The sequence below is a fragment of the Cavia porcellus genome, unplaced genomic scaffold, assembly GCF_034190915.1.
Source record: "Cavia porcellus strain 051 isolate PalLab524CR breed Dunkin Hartley unplaced genomic scaffold, mCavPor4.1 scaffold_6, whole genome shotgun sequence".
Lineage (NCBI taxonomy): Eukaryota > Metazoa > Chordata > Mammalia > Rodentia > Caviidae > Cavia > Cavia porcellus.
This window is the reverse complement of record NW_026947489.1, coordinates 35,889,615-35,902,294: the sequence shown is the minus strand read 5'-3', so window position 1 is coordinate 35,902,294 and position 12,680 is coordinate 35,889,615. Positions and strand designations below refer to the sequence as shown.

Sequence of the window (12,680 nt, the reverse complement as noted above, 5' to 3'; positions counted from 1 at the left end):
AAAAAATCAAACAGAGCAGAATAAAATAGAAACAATGAAATCAAAACAATGAATGCGATAAATGACTTCAAAACAAGCCTATAGCAAATCCAAAATTGCTACCACAATATATCTTGCTATCTTCAAAATAGTTGCTCCTACCATCAGATTTGACATAATCAAACAAAATAAAACCTATCCCAACACAAAATGGAAATATAGGACTTCCAAAACAAGACCATAGGGACTCAACAATGGTTGCAACCCTCAGAAGGAGATCCCTCCCAGATATCATACTACAGTGTTAGCGAAACACCAAAGCACCATAGGCATCCAAATGCATTTTACCTCAATAGCTATAGTCACAGCTTGTGTTTCCCTGGATAAGCTGGTCACTTATGGCCACAGAGCAGGCAGGGGGTATGTTGGTACTTCTTGTTTGCCAGCCTGCACGCCACAAGGGGTTGGGGTCTGTTTGCTACAGTCCAGTGACAGCCTGCACATGGTGCTGGTTCCCAGACAAGGTCTGCTTGCTAATGTAGCTTTGTTCTCTCTACTCCTAGTCTGTGAATGGCGCCGACTCATGGGGAGAGGATGGGGTCTGTTTGTTCCTGGTCCAAGAGTGGCCTGTGTGTGGCACTGGTTCCCAGACATGGTTTAAGGCTGCTGTTTCTGTGACTTACAATTCTCATATATTTGTGCACACTAGTGATAGTCTTGATGTTAATCATGATAAATATATCAATTATTTAATAATGTTATAGTGTATTTAAGAAGAAACGATTTACAGAGTGTAATTTTTTCAAATTCAGAATTTCTATGATTTTATATTTCATCATAGGATTTTTCATAAGAATCAGAGGTATAGAACCTTAAAACAAGAGTATATTTTTGATTATGAGTCTTCCTTGCTTCACCTCAGTACCATTTTTAACAGGTGAGAGAGAGGATTATTACCTAGTTATAGGATAATTTAGAAAAACAACTGAAAAAAATTAGAAAGAAATTAAAATACAAATTTTCCAAAAGATACAGAAGGAACACAGTAATAGGCAAAAAAGTTTTAAGGAAAAAGAGATGCTCCAGTTTTCTGTTCTTTAGAAGCATTCTTGGTGAAAGACTGCAAAATTTCATGGTAATGATGGTATGAGCTCAGCGAGACTTTTAGAAATACCAGTTAATCATCATTTCTGCTTCAAAATGAAATTAAAGGCTGTTAGTGGATTCTCTCCTTTTCTGAATTATCCAACTGTTTCCACCCATTTTAGTTTATACCTTTTCCTCTGGTGGTTGGCCTGAAGAGAATGTAGCTTTTCCAACTTAATTTTGCAAAGAACATCAGTGCCCAACTGCTCAGACAGTGAGCTACTATGTGTAGGACAGTACTCACCTTTAGCTTTTAATATCTGCCTTGTCATATTTTAAAAGAAGCTTCAGGTTGTCTACTTAAGGAATGCATACTTATTTCCAAGTACCAAGCTGTGAAATGTGTCTGTGTGTAAGTTGATATGAAATATAAACAAATACATGGAGAATTTGGTCATTACAGATGATTATGTAATTGAGCAAAAATGGTAGCAAAGTCAATTCAGTATGAGAATTTTTGTCATTTAATTGCACATATTTTGCTGAAATATTTATCTTGCTTAGCTTATGTTAATGCATCTTTAGCAAACGTTACATTATAGGGAATATGCTGAAGATTAGATCTTTCCATGTGGATGTAATCTCTTTATTTGGGAAGCAGGAAATAGATAACTTTAACATTCTTGCACAAACTTTCCTAGAAGGCATCCTAGAAACCCAGAAAACAATGACTCCCTTGTCAACAATAGAACATATATACTCTTGGGATTTTTGAGTTAGCCTTCCTGATATATTTAATAATTGTTAAATTAGGAATGCTGTCATAGTAGATCTTTATCAGCTCTCTTTATTATTTGTGGGACTGAATATAAAGTAAAATAGTGTATTTTTATTTTCACTTTTACAGATTTTTGCATGAGTTAGCCCAGATCCCTAATTTTGCTGAGCGTGCCCAATGCATCATCTTTAGATCTGTCTTTGCTGAAGGTGTCACCTCTTTGCACCGGAAGGTAGAGATCGTCACACAAGCCTCTAAAGTATGTTTGCTGTATCTAAAGTTTAAAAGAGTACTTATACTTCCTGGGGTAAAGGAGGAAGTTGGAAGTGCGAGAAACCACCAAATGTCTCATAGAAAACCTCTTGGACTTCAGACTGTACCTTTTTCCCAAGGGAAAATGTGATAGCTGTCCTGCCTCTGTGTGTGTGAGTGTGTAAGCAGGAGCAAGAGGGCGACAAGAAGAGCCACAGACTGTGGAAGGAAGGGAAGATTTTCCTCCTGATACTTCTTCAGATTTCTTCTAAAAATTTCGTGAATATCTTGCACTGTACAAGCTTGCTACTACAAAGCCAACCTAAACAATGTACTGTTTTATGTTTATCTTTATAAATTTTAAGGCTGTTTTGGTTAAGAATCATGTGCTTGATCATCAGAAATGTGTTTCCATAGTTAAATCAAAGGATTCTAGAGATATAAGCAAAATAATTGTGATAATTAGAGATTGGCACATAAATTTCTATGACTTCAGAACACAGTAGCAATATGCAGTTAAAGGCTACTATTTCATCTTCACAAAATGAAGAATATGGCATTCATCTCCACATATGTTACAGCATGTGATTGCCTACCTGGAGGCATGTTTTTCACCTCTTAATATGTGTTTTCAACAAAGAAAGTAAAAGTATTACCAAAGAATAGCATAATCCCACAAATAATACCTAAATTAAAGAGCAAAAGTCTGACTAAAGAGGAATATTTTTCTTTCTTTTTCATAAAATAAAAGAAACTCAGCTAATTTTAAACAGAATATTTTCTATTTGAAAACCTGTACTTGAAGGAAAAAATGGAGATAAGGTACTTAAGAAACTCCCTAGCCACTTGATATTGTACTGTCAGTAGATATACAGCAAATCCTTAACAAACATTATCTATGGGCTTAAAATGCATTAGTGCAACTTGCTTCTGAAAATTATATTTGCTGTTAGGTCTATTCTACTTTTAACTGTATTCTATATAGACATGTAGTTCCAAAATAGATCCTGAAAAGATACTGAATATCTTTCTACTTAAGTCATTGAAGGTTCTGCCTAAATATACCAGCTTCCTTTTACTAGAAATGAAAGTGGCACAAAAGAAAATGTAAACACAGAAATTTAATCCTCACTACTAGATCATGTTTTAGTTATACTTTTGTTGCACAGGTAGAAAATTATGGCTATTAGTTTTTTAATACATATATGCCAAATGAAATATATTTTTTGATTCACTACCTGATAGTCCTATTGATTAAAAGCCACCCAATAGTCTATTTGGGTGCTCAGTAAATACTTCTTATTGAATGAATGTGGATGTATTAGAAGACTATAATAATCTGTGTTTGCCATCACAGGGCTTGCTGCACATGAAGAGTGTGAAAGATATCTTAGCTCTCATTCTGGCTTTTGGAAATTATATGAATGGAGGAAACAGGACTCGGGGTCAAGCAGATGGATACAGCTTAGAAATCCTGCCGAAACTCAAGGACGTCAAAAGTCGGGTATTTATTTTTCGTAATGAGTTTCTTTGTGTGACCTGCAGTTATTTTAATTAAAAAAAAAAAAAAAAAAAAAAACAGCATACCAGATCTTTCCTCTTTCACTACCTTTCCCCTAGCAATAACGATTTATTTGACAGCATGCCTTTTTTCTTTGGGTTCTTTTGACTTTTGCATACAGATAGGTTTTTCATATTTAGACTTGCTTTTCAGTGACATAATCCCCAATATTTCTTTTGTTCTATTATATATGATTAAAATGCTGAGAGAGAAGACAGTATAGTGCAGGAGTCTGTTTGAGTTTAGTGTTGGCTACTAACAACTCACTCTCTGGAGTGGGAGGACTGCTGAGTCACCACTTGAGTTTAGCAGTTGAATTATTCTCTTGCCACAATTGGGTTGAGGTGCACTGTCAAGCTTTCTGAGCCTGATTATCATTTGGCTCCACCCCCCGCAGTGCTACCTCTTTAGAAACAAGCAGCCCATATCTGGGGGTCCCACAGGGAATGGGTGGAGAGGGGGGGACGGGGACTGAGACGGAAGGGAAACACTGGAGAATTAGAATTAGACCCCTGTGAACAGGACACAAAGGCTGCATTGTGGGAGGGCCTGCTCGCCCCTGGCCTCCCAGGGTCATAAAGTGGCATGGCTTTGCTTTTATGCTGACTCTGATTGCCATGAAGAATACACATTTTTTTGAAAGGTATAGGAAAGTAAGGATAGTTTTCTGTTCTCTTTCCTAGTTTGCTTTTGCACTCCCCACCCCTTTCTGTCTTGCTTCTATGCCAGAAAATATTAGGCGGCATTTTTTTGTTCATTTGTTTTAGCGTTTATCTCAGAGATCTTATGAATTATCTGGCTTTCCCCCTACAAAGGACAATGAAGTGTCATTTCTTGGTAAAGATTTCATTTTAAAAAAATGGGTGGGACCAGGAGGAGAGAGAAAAATCTTGCCAATCCTAAACAGAGTTAGGACCAGGTCTTATGAATTTAAGGTATCGTGAGCCGAGATTTCAGCTCTCAACTGTTTTAATGTGTCAGAGTCTCATGTGAACAATTGTCATTTGAGTTTCTCTTTTAAACCTAGGATAATGGAATTAATCTGGTGGACTATGTTGTGAAATATTACCTGCGTTACTATGATCAGGTAGGAAATGGCATGATGTGGGAAACTGCGTTAATGGGTTTCAGCCCTTACACATTTTTGGCATTTAGAAATTAGATGATAGATAGATGGATGGAAGACTTTCAAGTCCAACATAGAATATGAGAGCTCTCCAAAGTGTATGGTTTACAGATGAGAACTCTGATACCAAGAGTGTACTTGACTGTTACAAAGGAAAGCATTATTCAGTGTTACAAATCAGTTGATTCTCCAGCTATTATATAGCTTCAGAGAGCAGTTTAGTTGCCTTGGTACGACTATCTGGCCAGATAGTGAGGGACTCTAGATCTATTCAGCAAACTGGTTACAACTAAAAATGGATTCTGATATACAGAATGAAATTCAGGAACTAAGATACAGTAACAGAATTGTGCCAGAAATGCATCTATGGACAAGTTGGAGACAGACCAATTTTGGGGGGAAAAAAACAGCTTAGATTATATTTGCAATAGAAATAAACATTTTTGTGAGAATCCACCTGAGCATAATTTTTTATTGCATTCCATCTCATTAAAGTGGGAACTTTAACAAGAGCCCAAACTTTGAGAAGAAAAGAAGGTTTGTTGTTAAATTGTTGAGAAATATAGCAATCGGTATGAACAGAGAAAGTCTCAAAGGAAGACATCACCAGTGTTCCCCCTAACCAGCCTTGTAGCAGTGCTTACAGCATACTGAAGAAAGAACATTAACGATTTCAGGCCTTGTTTTCAGAAGGCCTGCAGTTACCCCCAGCACCCAAGATAAACACTCATAAATCCTTTAATAATTTGTCCTGCCCTCCTCCCCAAACTTCACCATGGACTTACCTGTTCTGAGTGAATCTACAATCAGGCTCATCTGCCACGCCCACTCCACCAAGTTTCTCCTGTACTTCTATCAAGGAAATCATAAATTGTGGTCATTCAGGTGTGAAGCCGTGTGCTTTTTTTTGGTTCTTCACTATCCTCCAATTAATTCATTCCCGCTAGCTTTTTCCCACTGACTCAGGCTGACTGACGCGCTAAGGCTGCTAACATGGAGAATGTAGCACTTCCCAGCTCATCTCTGCACCTCTAGCTAACACCACTCCACACCATCTCACTCCCTCTTGCCATGTGGTTTTGATATCACTTTTTTTAAACTCAAAACAGAAATGACTCCCCATTTTCAAGTGAATTAAGGTGCTACGCAACTCAATTTCCATGTCTTATAACCATACTTTTTAAACTTTCCCTCTACACATATTCTGTGATCCAACCCAAGATGATGTTTTCCAGGCATACCCTGTGCTTGCTTCCTAATGTGTTTTTACTTTTGATATTCTCCCTACCTGCAACTATCTTAGTCCCCAGCTGTTTTGCAAAACTTCCATTTCACTTTATACTCCTGTCCAGAATAAAAAACTTAAAGATCTTTTCAGAGAAAATTCCCAAAAACATTATATATCGACCATATTATATAATATGTATTACAGATTTATCTAGAAAATTACAGACCCTTTTGAAGAGAGTTACATAATTTTACTGAAAGTCATAAAGTTTCATAAAAAATGACAAGAGAGCCTACAGCTAATTTATAAGAGAAATAAAAGATATAAATTGCTAACTAGATATAGAATTGCTAGTATGTATTGATCACATCTTTCTCTAGACATGTAGTTCACCATCTTATTCTGTTTATATTTGCTGTGTCAAACGGATGCATATCTAGCCTGCCCTCAACTCACCAAACTGTATCTCCTATAAAGGGGTCTTTTTAAAATATCCAAGGGAGCTGTGCCTTTTTCTAGTTTTGAGCTTGTTGTATCAAAAACCATAGAAGTGTACATAACTTTTCTAGGGATTTTCATCTGTAGGAAATAAGTAAATACTTATATCACAATTCTACTTAAAAAAATTGGTACCCAGCAAAATATTCAAACATTTTTAATAGTTATCCAGTGATAGGGACTAAGGTCGAATAAATTATGTCAGTCAAACTACTATGAAAAGTGTTTTTGGGAAAATTTATGGCACTAGAAAGTATGAGTGATCTTGCTTTAAGTTATTTCAAAGTTATATATATATATATATTATAATTTCAAATGTATATAAACACAAAAAAACTTTAAAGTATGTGTATTTAAATATTTCTGGATGTTAGGATTAAGAGAATGAACTTTTAAAATTTTGTTTGGATAGCTAAACATAATGAACATGTATCATTTTTGTAAAATGGAAAAAAGATGATAATCAAAAATAATGTAGTCCAATTTTACATAATTCTTCTTCCACAAAGATTTGCTCCTATCCTGACCTTTGTAGGATGTCTTTGAAGTTCTCAGTTCTGAAGCGAGAACGTCTTTCATTTGAATCTCTCATGATGCATTTTCTGTTGCTTTGTCTGTTCATAATAACAGTAGTCACCAATCATCTTGGCATTTCCCCATGAGCTGTCAAATTCATCACTGTCTCTTTTTTAGTGTCTGTAGTGCATTTTCCAGTGAGCCCTTGCTGAGTTAGATATCATACAAATATCCACAAGAGTATAATGAATGATTCTTGTAAAGAACTGAGTGTAAGAGCTGATACTTATTTTTGGAGGAAGTCATACTGAGCTCCAGGAAATTTAGTAGCAGCTATTGAGGTGATGCTTAGTTCTCTCCTTTCTTCTGGTCACACATCAAGCTAGATGAGCACTGAATGAAATTTCCCTATAAGATCAACACTGAACCTAACTATTGAATTTGACTCAGTTCTTGTCCGGTTCAGTTTGTGACCAGCATCATGGAAAGAATTGAGTGCATAAACCGAGATATATATATTTTTTCCTGAGTTCTGATAGTAGGCACAATGTAGCAGAAGAATTATTTGAAGAATCTTAAAAAGGTAACATTTCTACCTCTTGGTTGGCATGGCATGGGTAGTTTCTGTCTCAATTTACCAAGTCAAATACATTGTTTAGAAAGGTTGACGTTTTGCTTGTGATATATGACTGTCACTGAAGAGAGCAGAATCCAGTGGAACTTATTTTATGGGGGGAAAACTTATAAGGATAGTTGTAAATATGGGATAGGCCCAGTTTAGGAAAAATAAAACACTCACATTTGTGTAGTTCTTTCCTGGCTTTCACTGTGCAAAATGCATTTCACTCAGCAAGAGTCTGAAATTATGTGATTTATGAAGCTATCTTTTTCCCCAAGGAACATAAGTGATGATTTTCGTGGTTAGTGGTGATGAGCAATTAGCTGAAGAAAGGTGACTTCTGCTCCAAGCCTCCTGCTCTTTATGCCTGGCATTCTGTCTAAGTCTGGCCTGTGGAGGTTAAGAAAATCCATTCAAAGTTATGTCTTTGAACTCCAGCTGAATAGCTTTCACAAGATCTGCTACCAAGCTAATTTTCTCAGAAGCATTTTCTCTTTTTCTAGGGGCTTAGTCTGATCAACAGTTTGCTGGTAAGAAGCAGACACAGTACTGTGCCTGAGTTCTTCCAGTGTAGGTGACCGTGGGGTTTGCAGTGGAGCCTCGGATGTTCTATCTTGCCTCAGCCTCGGGTGGCTGCTCCCATTGGTTTCTTAACTAGCAGAATAAGTATAGGAAGATTAAAAAACAAAACAAAACTCAAAAACATTGTGTCTTGATAAAATGAGGAAAACTCCTTCTCCTAGCATCCCAGGTAAAGCTAAACGGCTTAAAGGAAGAGGAAAAGTCTAGGGAATTCTGAAACCACAAGAAAAATATGGCAAAAAGTTACATGTCTCCTGCTAAAGGTACAAACTTTCCAAAGCAGTGTTTTATAGGTTGCCTGTAATGTTGCCCACCACCCAAAAACAAAGTTTATCGATATTCCAGCCATTTACATCATACCTCAGACAAGACTTAGTTCCTGCTGTTGAGGTGTTTATTGTCAGATGGGGAAGACCTACAAACTAACACAGCAGTTTTGAAATTAGCAGAATGCATGCTGCAGTAATGTCCATATCAGGAGCTCCTATAGGAGAGTTCTGGGAGTTAGGGGAATCTGGTTCTGGGAGGTTCTGGTTCCGGGAGTTAGGGGAATCTGTGAGGAAGCCACATTTGTTTTGAGATTGAGGAATGACTGTGAACAAGGAGAGGCTCCAGGGACAGGTTGGTAGTAGAGTAATTTCGTAGACAAAGGCCTAGAGGCAAGAGACTGCAGGCTGTTCTGTTGTTTAGTAAAGGTTTAGGAAAAGGAGTGGGAGATAGGGGGAAGGTAGAAATAAGACTGTAGATGTAGACAGAAGCCAAATCATGAAGTGCCTTGTAAAGCAATTTTAGAGCTTGGAATTAGTCCTAATGGCAGTAGGAAAGATGGAATGTGAGAGAAAGCTGGCAAACTAGTGTGTGTGGAGAGAGGAATAACTGAAGACTCTCAGATATGCAAGACACAAAGCTTACATTAAACAACTCAGGGAGAAGGCTGCTAGGCTGCAAAAGATATTTGAAGATCAGCTTATGTTTCAGTGTGCTGGAAGATTTTGTCCCTTGAAACATTCCTCAGATGAGGTCCTTTGTCAGGTTTGGCTGTGGAGTTTGTTAAAGCCATACCCAAACATACCCTCAGCACATATTTTCTAAGGTAAGCCACACAACATTTGGAAAACCTTTGCAAGGTTGATCATACACACTCATCTCCAAAGCTTTAAGCTACAGAGAAAGGCTGGCATAGGCCCAGGGAATGTAATGGTATCTTTCACTAGAGCACCATCTTTTACCAGGGCATACCCATTTGCATACATCATGGATGAGTTATCTAAACCCTAGCATGGGGTGACTTGGGCAGGGACTTTAAATTTAAGTACTTTAATCTGTTCTACCTGTGCCTTTTTCCATAAAGGTAATATTCAAGATCAGTAGATCTCAGACAGTTTTCTTTTTGACTCATAAGGGCAAGACAGAATGTAGCCCATGCCACAGCCACATAGCTACCACACTGCCAGTAAAACAAAAAAGATACTATGAAAGACAAAAGTACTTCCAAGTAGCAAGTTCCAATTTAGGAGTAACAGACAAATGTTGTGATGATTCTTATTCAAAATGGAATTTAAAGCTTTTTTTCTCCTACACTAATAATTTGGAATTTTCACTGAACGTAACAATTAGGAAGTAGAATGTGCTGTTGTTTACCCTATCTTTTAGGAAGCTGGAACAGACAAGAGTATTTTCCCTCTGCCTGAACCCCAAGATTTCTTTCTGGCCTCCCAAGTCAAGTTTGAAGATCTCATAGAAGACTTGAGAAAACTGAAGAAGCAACTAGAAGGTAATAGGAACCGTTCTGTTACTAGACAATAGCAGAGACTACTTTTTAAAAAAAAGTATGCTTGTAGTGGATTATCTGTGTCTGGCTCACAGAGCAGAATTAGTACAGATTTCATGGAACTTTCCTCCTCTGAGCATTGTTTGCAGGCATTGTATTTATGCATGCCTCTCCTTTACTAAGGTTGATCATTTGTTTATTATGTCTATGACCTGTTGTATTGACATTCAGTGTTACACCTTTATTATAATAGGAATCCTTTATTAAAAACATAGTATTTTTTCTTTCCTTTTATAAGAACACTGTTAAGCAAGAACCACATAACTCCATTTTACAGATGAGAAAAATAATAGGCAGGCTTACCTACCTCTAACCAGGTGTACTCAATTAGAACTCATGCGTTTTCTTAGCCAGTTTACTTTGCTTCTTGATATAGATATGTATGATGACAAAACATACAGTAAACATTGTATTTCAGTTTAATTTCATTTTTGATTATAGAAGCAAAATGGTGAAAGCCCTCCTTGGCTCTGTGAAAAGCTAAGTCTTGCTTGAACAGGAATTTTCCTTTGGCACTTTTGGAGTCTTGCACTTTCGCTGTGGAGACATCTCTTTGTCCAGGACTATAAATACGCTTGCCTAGGAGCCCCTGTCTCTCCAGCTCAAGAGCTCTGTGGCGGGCTGAGGAGCACATTAATGTGGAAATGGAGACCCGAGTGCCAGAAAGACAGCTTGAGGAAATTGAAGGCTTTCCACCAGGAATATTTTTATACTAAGACATAAAATAAACATTTTAAAAATGTTTATTGTGAAAGAGTGCTCAGAAAATGAAGGCTCAGGCGAAAAACAGCTTGGAAATGAAAGCAAAATGCAAAAGAGCTGCTCCTGGTGGCAGGAGAGTCGTTTGTTTCTACTTTAGGCATAAAATTTGTACAATGGTAGTTACAAGTGAATGTTTTTACCTTGTAAATTATTTTTAAAGGTGCATGCGGGCTTTTCCCTCTGCTGATGTGTTTGAAAGAGTGAACTCAACCAAATGGATACTCTGTTCAACAATACCATATGTGACCTTGTAGTCACTTTTCTATCCTTATCTAAGATGAGGAGTTTGAGGACTATCATAGTAAAGCAGAGTAAGTCCTCACGTTCAAGGACTTTTCTGTCCCTCTCCATTGGCTGAAATGGGCCCAGGCCTGGCCTGGGACAGCAGCAAATGTTAATAATGAAAGATCCCGGTCCTTCACCCTGTGGGCCTTCCCTGAGCACACAGCTATTCTGTCTCTTTGCTCTCGTAAAACCCTCAGCCTGACCCCTCGTGTGGATTTTTGAGAAGGAACCTGATCTCTGTTTGATCTTTCCCTTTCTCCTTTCAGGGGCCGCCTCCCTGTGACATCCTTGTGAGTCTGATAATAAATAGCAAGGGGATAAAAAGAGTGACTTAGGAGGACAGAGGAAAGCACGGCTTCCCACAGGCCTTCACTTTTGTCTAGGGAGGCTCTGAGTGTCACCCTCCTGGATGTCTTCCTGTTCCTGCTGACACTTTCCTCAGCCAAGCCTAAGGAAATACAGTTTCTGAAGCAGATAGAGCTCTTGTGGGAAGCAAAAGTGAGCAAGCATCGCCTCAGTTATCTCTCTCCTTGTGACTGGGCTTCTCCAGAAGACACAAAGTACCACAAAACAAATGAAGAAATTCCTCTCACCCCCCACACTAAATATTTAAACAAAATTGCCCTGCTAATCTTTAGAGATGCCCATATTTTTAACACATGAAAGGTACCCAGTAAATATTTAAAGAAAATATAGACCCTGGATTCTCTAATGAATTTCTTTTTCTTCTAAATAGCATCTGGCAAAATGGCCAGAATTGTGGCGGTCCGTTTCATCTCACATTCCCATTCAGGTTTCACCTCCTTTTCCATAAGGCCTTGGTGTGAACCGAGATTGAATGTTTAATTGAAGAGGACATAATTTTCACACATACAGCAAAGATTTGATGAGGCTTTGAGGTTTATTGTAGCCATTAAAGTGTCGTAGCTGCTGGCAAAATCCCAGAAAATGTCTAAAGCTAAACCAGATGTGATTAGCAAATTTCAAGAAGTGTCGGGCTCCAGTTCCTTAAGCAGCCAGGACCCTTTAGAAGAAAGTGTTTTGAGAAGCGTTAGCCACACGGTAACAATAGAATGTGAATTAACCTATGGTGGATGGTCATACAAACGGCACTGATGCAAGCAGGAGTTTTGAAGCATCTTTCAGAAAGGCAACGCCTTTGAAGAGCATTTTTATGCAAGTACACTGGCTAGGAATTGATTATAGTATCAATGACAATTTATAATGTGATTATTATTTATCAGGTACTTTTACGTATATCATCTCTTTTAATCCTTACAATGATTCTATGAAAGTGTTATTATTTCTGGCCTCTCACGAGATAAAGTGGCTAAATGAGGTTCATGATACTCAAGTATCTGGCCAGTGTTTCAGGGGTGGTTATCTTGATGTGACGCCAAAGGATGTATTTAGTGTTGCATAGCCTGCCTCTGGCCTAGATGTATTCATGTCATTGAGATCAAAACAGAAAGATATATTCAAAGGGTAAAGCTTCATGAAGAGACAAATGGCAGAGAAAAAGAGTTACTAAGCCTGTTCTATCACCTGTGTGTGTACATACACTCCCAGGACTACCC

At 37.8% G+C, this 12,680-nt stretch overlaps 1 protein-coding gene across 8 annotated transcripts in view; it reads left to right on the top strand.

Annotated features, from left to right (window-relative positions):
• Fmn1 (formin 1) overlaps positions 1-12,680 on the top strand; it is a 400,542-nt gene that overhangs the window by 277,453 nt on the left and 110,409 nt on the right. For all 8 annotated transcript variants that reach the window (XM_063250323.1, XM_063250322.1, XM_063250324.1 and 5 more), the window contains 4 exons: positions 1,973-2,102; positions 3,453-3,599; positions 4,684-4,743; positions 9,879-9,999. In XM_063250323.1, coding sequence (XP_063106393.1) covers positions 1,973-2,102; positions 3,453-3,599; positions 4,684-4,743; positions 9,879-9,999 — 458 coding nt within the window. The remainder of the gene's footprint in view (positions 1-1,972; positions 2,103-3,452; positions 3,600-4,683; positions 4,744-9,878; positions 10,000-12,680) is intronic.